The sequence below is a fragment of the Triticum urartu genome, chromosome 3A (genome assembly GCF_056163025.1).
Source record: "Triticum urartu cultivar PI428250 chromosome 3A, HENAU_Tu73, whole genome shotgun sequence".
NCBI lineage: Eukaryota > Viridiplantae > Streptophyta > Magnoliopsida > Poales > Poaceae > Triticum > Triticum urartu.
Window position 1 is genome coordinate 465,205,596 of NC_141875.1, and position 8,865 is coordinate 465,214,460.

The following is an 8,865-nucleotide window of genomic DNA, read 5'->3' on the forward strand; positions in this document are numbered from 1 at the left end:
TGTTACCCACGTGCCACGTCAGTTTGGGTGTCTTTGCTCGATCATTAACCATGGACCGGTGTTTTTTTTTTGCGCTTTGTGTGATTTTAGCCATAATTGTGGTGGTTTTATGCTAGTTACTCTACATAATATGACCTTGCCATTTTTCTGAAGTATGGACATGAATGATACGATGTTCCTACTTGAGGGTGATAAATATGCAAGAAATCTCAATTCATTCTTCGCCTCTTTAAAACAGTCTGGTATGAAAATTAATTTTCTACAAGGCAGAGTATTTTGCTTTAGGTTTTCATACATTTCATATGCTAACAAGGGGTGTTCTCCATATGGCATTCCCATTGACAAAGTGACTAGATTATTCTACTGCTTGGTAAGATGATACCCACTAAGGCAGGCTGATAATTTAACTCTTCTTTGAGCAGTTGTTGGCCTTCCAAAGTCAGGCTGACCTTTAGGCTCAAGTTATCAACAGTACTATGGATATATAAGAGTAGACAATCTGAGAATAACTAGATTTTCTTTCCGTGTATGGCTAGGACATCAAAACAGATCTCCATTATTTGTCCTGTATTCAGAGAAGAGTGGAAATGCTAGCCAATATAGCTAATTTCACTTTCAAATGGGAATGGGGAGGCAGTGGGGGCCGTGGGGGGTACAGAGGATACAGGAGAAGGTGGCATTTGAGGAGAATATATACAGTACATGAGGGATTTAGAAGCAAGCATGCTTCCCTCCTACAGGAAGCATGATAACTTCACACTGTTTCACACACCAGGATCGTCATCATCAGAAGATTACGCGGTGGCAGCTGCAGCTTCCTCTGCCACCTGGGATGCCTGCTGCAGAGTGCAGATCAGGTTGCGATCCCCGTACACGTTGTCCACACGACCTGGTAAGAGCATAAGAGAGATTATTAGTTTGTATGTCAAAGAATAAATTGTAGGCAATGTGTGAAGGCTTTGGAATTATCAGTACATGTTGTTGGCCAGAACTTGGCACCACGAAGCCACGCGGCGGGGAACGCAGCATACTCCCTAGAGTATGGCTTAGTCCATGCGTCACCCATCAGGAGTTGGGGTGGGTGAGGAGCGCCCTGCGTAATAAGACGGGGAGAACAAGGTTAACTTCTCAGTTCATGTGCATTGAGTTGCATGCACCAGACAGTTCAGCCAAAAGCTCAAACTGTTGGGAAAATGTTTTAGTTATTTATGGAGACCATTCGGAGTAGATTACCTTCAGGACATTGTTGTGTGCATCTGCTTTGCCATTTTCTACCTCTGCAATTTCCTCTCTGATGGAGATAAGGGCATCACAGAACCTGTCTAGTTCAGCCTGCAAGACAAACGATGTGGCAGTAAGCTAATGCAAAAACCAACGGTTGGTGCAACCAAAAGCAGTAGATTGACTTAGACATGCTTACCTTGCTTTCACTTTCAGTGGGTTCAATCATAAGTGTGCCTGGAACGGGCCATGACATGGTTGGTCCATGGAATCCGTAGTCCATCAAGCGCTTCGCCACATCCTCAGGCTCAATACCAGCAGTTGCCTGTCAAAAATTCCAAGATCCAGTCAGTGAATTGATATGGATAATGCACAAGGCACCAGTGCTCAAATGATTCGGACAAGTACCTTGAACCCTCTTAAATCAATGATGAATTCATGGGCAACAGTTCCATTGACTCCACGGAAAAGAACTGGGTAGTGTTTCTGCAGATTTCTTTACAAGTTAGAAAAGTAGTTCAACCATAAAATATTTATTTTAGTAAAGGTCATGTAATGTGTGACCAAATGAGTAACATCAAGTACCTCCAGACGCTTTGCCATGTAGTTCGCGTTCAGGATAGCAATCTTTGAAGCTTCAGTGAGTCCCTGAGAGCCCATCATGGCTATGTAGGTGTACGAAATTGGAAGAATCAAAGCAGATCCCCATGGAGCAGCAGAAATGGAACCAAGAGGGTCGGTTTTCTCAGGGAGAGGGAAGCCACCAGTGGGGATCTAATGAATTGCCAAATTAGTCTGATAATGTAGCTGCATTTTCTTTTAAATGAAACGAGAAAAGTCAAGCAAAAGAAATTAAGATTCATTCTTTTGGTTATTAGTACTCAACATTAAAGCCATGGTTCGAGTAGTTAACACATCATCACCAAACACTTTCTTAGTAATTTAATCATGCAAAATGAAAAATACAAAGAGACGGCACGCCACCAAATATAAAGCTCATCTGTTCTTTATATTTTATTAGGAGTGAGATCTGAATAATATGATTTTATTTGCACTGATAACATTAAAAATCAAGATACCTACCACTGGATGAGATGGCAAAAATGGCGCCAAGTGCTTCTTAACACCAATAGGACCCATGCCAGGACCACCTCCACCATGTGGAATGCAAAATGTCTTGTGAAGGTTAAGATGGCAAACATCTGCTCCAATAAAACCAGGGCTTGTCAACCCAACCTGTAAAAAAAAGTAGGTAGAAGAGAATTATTTCTCTCTGTAGGATACATAGTAGTATGAGATGTCTGAAATTACCAGAGCACAATTTCTCAATTAGGTTCAGATTTTCAGTTAAAAAAGTTTAGGTTCAGGTGAACTCAAAGACATATTTTCTTACAGAAAACATAGCTTAGCATCCATAAACTGGATAAGTACAAATAATCACCTTTTTTAACATAACAAATAACAAGTAGATAAAAGAAACTAATAGAATATGTAGTTCGCAATTTTTTCAGAATAAACTTCATTATATTGACAAGATATATATACAATCTGTGGACCAGCATACATCATATATTAGTATATAACACTTGAAGGGGGCAATTGCATAAGGATCAAGTAGACAAAGTGGCATAACAAAGTGCAGTGAACTAACCTGAGCGTTCATGTTAGCTCCATCCATATAGACCTGACCGCCGTTCTCATGAATAATCCTGCATATCTCATCAATGCCTTCTTCGTAGACTCCATGGGTTGAAGGATAGGTAACCTGAGGAATAAGGTAATCACACAACATTCTGTTATTCTTGGCACAAAATGATACAAAAAATTCTTCAATAAACTTTCCTCAGTGAACTCAACATTTCCCATGCTTCCAAGTAAGTTACTCTTAATCACTTGCTTAAAAGAAGAGTTACTCTTATTCATCAACCATATGTAGCTTCAAAATATAATGATATAAAATAATGTATTTCGACAAATTCTTCCATTATATGTCAATTAATTCAAATAGCTTCCCACAAAAGGTTCTATGAAGCAGTTGTCTGATTTCCATTTTAACATACGCTAACCCAATTTCCATGCAACTTGTGTGGCTGGAACTATAACATGCTTCCATCAAATTAATTATTCTACACCACTAAAATCTGAACGCACGAAAGGAGGCAGTATAGATTTTTCTCTTTTTCTTCTGATTAATGTGGTAAATTTCTAGCCCTGGGTAGTAAATATTTTAATTACATAACAGATTAGAAGCTGCAAGAAAATGAAAGTCTCCTAATTGCTCCATCACACTTAATATGGTAGTATAGTATAGATTCAGAATGATAGCTCAAAATTTAGTAATGAACAACTGAGCTGAAAGAGTAGCACTGAGGTTGCAACTTGTGATAAACTCTCATATTGACAGAGCGTGGAAACAGTACCATCAGAGCAGACAGGTTGTCCTTGTTTGCTTCAGCAGCTTTCCTCAACTCCTCAATGTTAATGTTACCTTTGGCATCAGTTCCAACGGCAACAATCTTCATTCCACACATAGCAGCACTTGCAGGGTTTGTACCGTGCGCAGAGACAGGAATGATGCAGACATTTCGGTGGTGGTCTCCTCTTGCCTGCATTTTTTGCACATGGTTCGTAAACAAAGAGTGCTAAACAAAGCAACAGAACTAGCACAGCGTGTTTATCATGACATACCTTGTGGTAGGCCCGAATAACCATCAGTCCAGCATACTCTCCTGAAGCACCAGCATTCGGTTGCAAAGAGAACGAATCAAAACCAGTGATGGTGTTCAACAGATCGCCCAGGTTGTCAAACATTTCCTTCATAATAAAACAAGTCAATTCATAACATTGGTATATTTTTTATTTTTCATTAGAAACTAAATAAATGCTAAATGGTCCATACATGATAGCCTGCAGCTTGATCAATAGGGGCAAATGGGTGCATGTTGGCGAACTTGGGATCGGTGACAGGCATCATCTCGACGGTAGCATTTAGTTTCATGGTGCAAGAACCAAGAGGGATCATACTGTGGCACAGTGAGAGATCCTTGGATTGCAACTTATGCAGGTAACGGAGGAGCTCGTGCTCAGTGTGGTACCTGCAAGGCCACAACATATATTCAGTTTGTTCCAATCATTCTGACAAATTAGTGGAGTACGTGCTCTGTGCACAAATGCTTTTGTTTGGAAATAAATAAATAAGATTACTGACGCAAAAGATGCAAAATTTTGACTATGAACGTACATGCTAAAGATTGGGTGAGTCAAGTAGGGGCTGTCGCGCACAAGGCTAGGAGGAATTGAGCTTGAGACCTCAGGTGCGATGGATTCAGCTGTGAAGTCCACCTGAAAGCGTTGTTTCCAGAACATCATTTAAAATTGCGACATAATTTGACATGAAGCACGCGGATTATGCACTGGTGGAGTGACTACTTACTGGCTTGCCACCAGAGAAAACCTTGAACAGCTTGTCAACATCCTCCAAGGTGGTGGTCTCATCGAAGGCAACGGTGATCTACAATATCACAGCTCGAAATTAATGCTCGAAACTCAGAATTAATTCGGTTGGAGTGGATCACAGCAGAAATCAGCTGAAAACGAACCGTGTTTGCGTCGACAACGCGAAGGTTCATCTCGTTTTTGCGGGCCTCCTCGGCAATCGCATTAGCATCGGCGCAAGTGATCTTGACCGTGTCGAAGTAGGGCAGCTCCTGCACTGTCACTGTCCCGAGCTTCTTCAAACCATGGGCGAAAGTACCAGCCAGGCCATGGACACGGTCGGCGATCGCCTTCAGGCCAGCAGGCCCATGGTAGACAGCATACATCGCTGCCATGTTGGCGAGCAACGCCTATAAAGTGACAAAGTATCTAATCAATCACTAATACTAGTATATGACAATATATGCTCGGCCACTAACCCACCCACCCGTATCATGTATCACGAACTCTTAACCACGTATTGTGATGTCACTATCAGGCAATTTGGTGAGTGGGTGGGGTGCTGGCGTACCTGCGCGGTGCAGATGTTGCTGGTGGCCTTGTCTCGCCGGATGTGCTGCTCCCTGGTCTGCATCGCCATGCGGAGCGCGGGCTTGCCGCTGGAGTCGACGCTCACTCCGATGATGCGGCCGGGCATCAGCCGCTTGTACTCCTGGGAGGTGGCGAGGAACGCAGCGTGCGGGCCGCCGTACCCCATGGGCACGCCGAACCGTTGCGCGGAGCCCACGGCGATGTCGGCGCCAATCTCGCCCGGCGGGCGCAGCGTGGTGAGCGCGAGCAGGTCAGTGGCCATCACCACCTTGACGCCGTGCGCGTGCGCGTCCTTGACGAACTCGGCGTAGTCCAGCACCTCCCCCTCGGTGCCGGGGTACTGCACGAGCACGCCGCAGACGTCGCCGCTGCTGTAGTCGAAGTCCTTGGCGGCCGAGACGACGACGTTGATGTCGAAGCCGGTGGCACGCGTCTGGCAGATGTCAATGGTCTGCGGGTGGCAGTTGGAGGCGATGAGGAAGGTCTTCTTCTTGGACTTGACGATGCCGAGGCACATGGCCATGGCCTCGGCGGCGGCGGTGGCCTCGTCGAGCAGCGAGGCGTTGGACATGGGCAGGCCGGTGAGGTCGGCGACCATGGTCTGGTAGTTGAGCAGCGACTCGAGGCGTCCCTGCGCGATCTCCGCCTGGTAGGGCGTGTACTGCGTGTACCACGCGGGGTTCTCCATGAGGTTGCGCAGTATGACGGCCGGGATGTGGGTGTTGTAGTAGCCCATCCCGATGAAGGACTTGTAGGTCTTGTTCATGGAGGCGAGGTGCGCCATGTGTTCGAGCATCTGCGACTCGGTGAAGCCGGCGTCGAACTTGCCGGTGAACTGCATCGGCGGCGCGCGGATTGCGGCCGGGACGGTTGCGTCGATGAGCGCGTCGAGGGTGTTGAAGCCGCACTCGGACGCCATGACGGCCTGCTCGGCGGGGGTGGCGGAGTTGTGCCTCCGCGGGAAGGTGTCGCTGGGCTGCAGCGCCGACACGGAGACGGGGCGGCCGGGCGTGTACTGGTGGGCCGGGCGCGCGCGGGGGCGCGACCCGGCCGCCGGCTTGGGCGCCAGGGTGGAGACGCCGCGGGACGGCGCCGGGGACGTGGCGGAGGAGGAGGCCGCGAGGAGGCGGCGCAGCAGCGCGCGGCTGGCGAGGCGGCGTGCGCGCTCCATTGGACTGGCGGCGGCGGGGATGGATGGGGTGGGAGGTGGGTGGCCTCCGCTCCTGGCGAGAAGAGCGGGTGTGGCTTGGTTAGGGACTGTGATTTGGTTTGGTTGGCCAATATATATCGGCGCGTTCGGTTCGGCTACTGCTCCTCAGCTGGGGTGGGGTGGGAGTGAGGTGGAGAGCACGGCACGAGAGGGAGGTCTCAGAGTGACGTGGGCGCTGACAGTGGTGATCGGCAACGGGAGGCGGGGAGGAGGATGGCGTTTGGATGGACGAGGGGCCGAGCCGCGGCCGGTATAAGAGGCCCAGCCACAGAAACGGGCAAGCGGAGTGGGAACGGGCGCCGGGGGGGAGGTATCGTCGGGAGGAAGACGATGGATGGATGGGTCCAGACGACGAGACGACGCGCGTCCCAACTCCGGCGCTGCAATGCTGCCTGGACCTTATCGCTTTCCTCCGCCCCAATCTCCCCTCCCGCCGCAGAAAATTCTGTGGAGGTCGCTGCCCGCCGGGCCGTATTTTTTGCGGCGTCCGTTGCACCCGGTGGCATGGCGTGGTGCCGAGCGGGGAGCCGCCAAACCGGTGCGGCGCTGGCGAGCGCGACGCCACGGCCGACGGGATGCATGTTGGATCCGGTCCAGGGAGTGGTAACACGTGGGGATGGCGTGAGTTGCCAGGCCTATGCGCACACTCGTCGGGGGTAGGAAGGTCGAACTGGGCTGGGGCGTCAGTGACCGGCGTGGGTTTGGTATGCGATGGACGCCTGCGAGTGGAGCAGACCCGGACGATGGTTGGGATCACCTACCGTGAAAGAATCTCTGGGAGCCCGTGAGGGTGGGAGGCCGGATGTCGTTGTTCCACCAACCTCCGTCCGCTAATATATTTTTTAGAAAGCTTTTCATCTTACATTCAACGTTCTTTTTAGTTATCTGATTAAAGTATTTGATTGGCAGGGCTTGCTACAAATAATTATTCTCGATATCATTTTAGTTAACGAACTCTTATTAAGTACCTACTCCCTGGTCATTTTTCGTCTGCATATAAGTTGTGTCGAAATTCAAGGAATCTCTACTTGGACCAAATATATAGAAAAAAAAGTATCATCATTCACAGTGCAAATATGTTAGATTCGTTATGAAATGTAGGTTCATGGTATATATATTTGGTATCATAGATGTTAATATTGTTTAATACAAATTTCGTCTAACTTTGTAATGTTTGACTTGACACAAATATGATATGCAGAGTAAAAAGGACCGGAGGGAGTACTAAGCAATTTATGTTAGTTGCTACCTGCAGAAGTTAGGAACACAAATCTCGCACACTACCTATGAGGCCGAGGTTGTCCAACCTTTGTTGGTCAAAATTGAAGATAGACGATCGAGGCGCACACACTGGCGGAGCTCCGACAGGACCAAGGAGGGTCCGCCACCCCTTCCATGAGAAATTTGCAAGGATAAGCTCCTCCTAGGCATAAAACTCCCTACTAATAATCCGGCCTCTCTAATCTCCCTAACTCTTTTGGCCTCCCCTTGTATTTGGTTCATGCTCTGCCACTGGACGCACGACTACGTTGTCTACAATGCCGGACATCGCCACCGAGACAGATTTGTAGACGAAAAAACTAGAGCGGTACAACCAGATCATAGGACACACCATCCTCCACATGCCTCCCCACGATATGAAGAAGCACCATCGAAACGAGGGCAAGACAAGAAGACCTTATTCATGCCAGCAACGACGCCATCATCTTGCCACCATCAATCGGAGACAAAGCCTAACTTTATTCCTGACCCAATCACCACCCACCACCAGATTGAAACCCTGGGGTCCCCACCCCCTCCTGTCGTTGGAGCGACGCGGAGGGAGACTGGACCCACAGTCTCGCTAGGGAAGAAGATAGATCAGTCAGCATCTTACTTCATAGTAAGTTGATACTCATTTAGCAAAGTTTACTTCATAGTTGGTATTGTTTGCTAGGTAAATTATGTTTTGTTGTGTTTACCTTGTTGTATGTAAGCATCTGGTGATCAAAGGGAGTGGAAGAGCTTTGCTTGTGTGTCAGTCTAGTACAATTATGGATGTGCTTGAGTTGTGTTTTCGGCACCAGCCGACCCTTGGGATTTAGGGTTAGGTTTGGGGTAGCTTTTGGTTCTACATCTCCTCCAAATAGGATGATTTCCTATTTAGGTGATGTTGTTCGTAATTTCACAAGGGAGGTAGGCTTAAGTGGTGTGTTTATGCACTTTGTGTGTTGGTAAATCATCTTTAGCATTTTCATTTCCCTTATTCAACAAGCTTGGGGATTAGAGCATATGCCTTTTCCTTCTGCGGGACACGGCTCAAAGTTACCTTTTGGCTACCCCTATTTCCATCGATCGTTGATGTCGGTCTAGTTATGTACTCCAAAGAAATAATACAAAATTTTGTGATGGAATGGAATGAAATATCT

General features: G+C 47.5%; 1 protein-coding gene across 1 annotated transcript; it reads right to left on the minus strand.

Annotated features, from left to right (window-relative positions):
• Positions 1–500: 500 nt before the first annotated feature.
• Positions 501–6,477, minus strand: LOC125544399 (glycine dehydrogenase (decarboxylating) 1, mitochondrial). The gene is made up of 15 exons (XM_048708078.2): positions 5,228–6,477; positions 4,821–5,066; positions 4,655–4,732; positions 4,463–4,563; positions 4,121–4,316; positions 3,910–4,035; positions 3,642–3,827; positions 2,873–2,986; positions 2,305–2,457; positions 1,807–1,995; positions 1,630–1,707; positions 1,421–1,546; positions 1,234–1,332; positions 976–1,093; positions 501–889 (listed from the first exon to the last, which is right to left on the minus strand). The coding sequence occupies exons 1-15, from the start codon at positions 6,416–6,418 to the stop codon at positions 795–797; spliced, it is 3,096 nt and encodes a 1,031-aa protein (XP_048564035.1). The 5' UTR covers positions 6,419–6,477; the 3' UTR covers positions 501–794.
• Between the last annotated feature and the right edge of the window lie 2,388 nt (positions 6,478–8,865).

Bases quoted from the DNA above. Each gene is read 5' to 3' on its own strand.
- LOC125544399 (XM_048708078.2), bottom strand. From the start codon at position 6,418: ATGGAGCGCGCACGCCGCCTCGCCAGCCGCGCGCTGCTGCGCCGCCTC. The intron at 1,547-1,629 runs GTACTTGTCCGA...AATTTTTGACAG, and splicing joins TTGATTTAAGAGGGTTCAAG to GCAACTGCTGGTATTGAGCC. The intron at 1,094-1,233 runs GTAATCTACTCC...CTTATTACGCAG, and splicing joins CACACAACAATGTCCTGAAG to GGCGCTCCTCACCCACCCCA.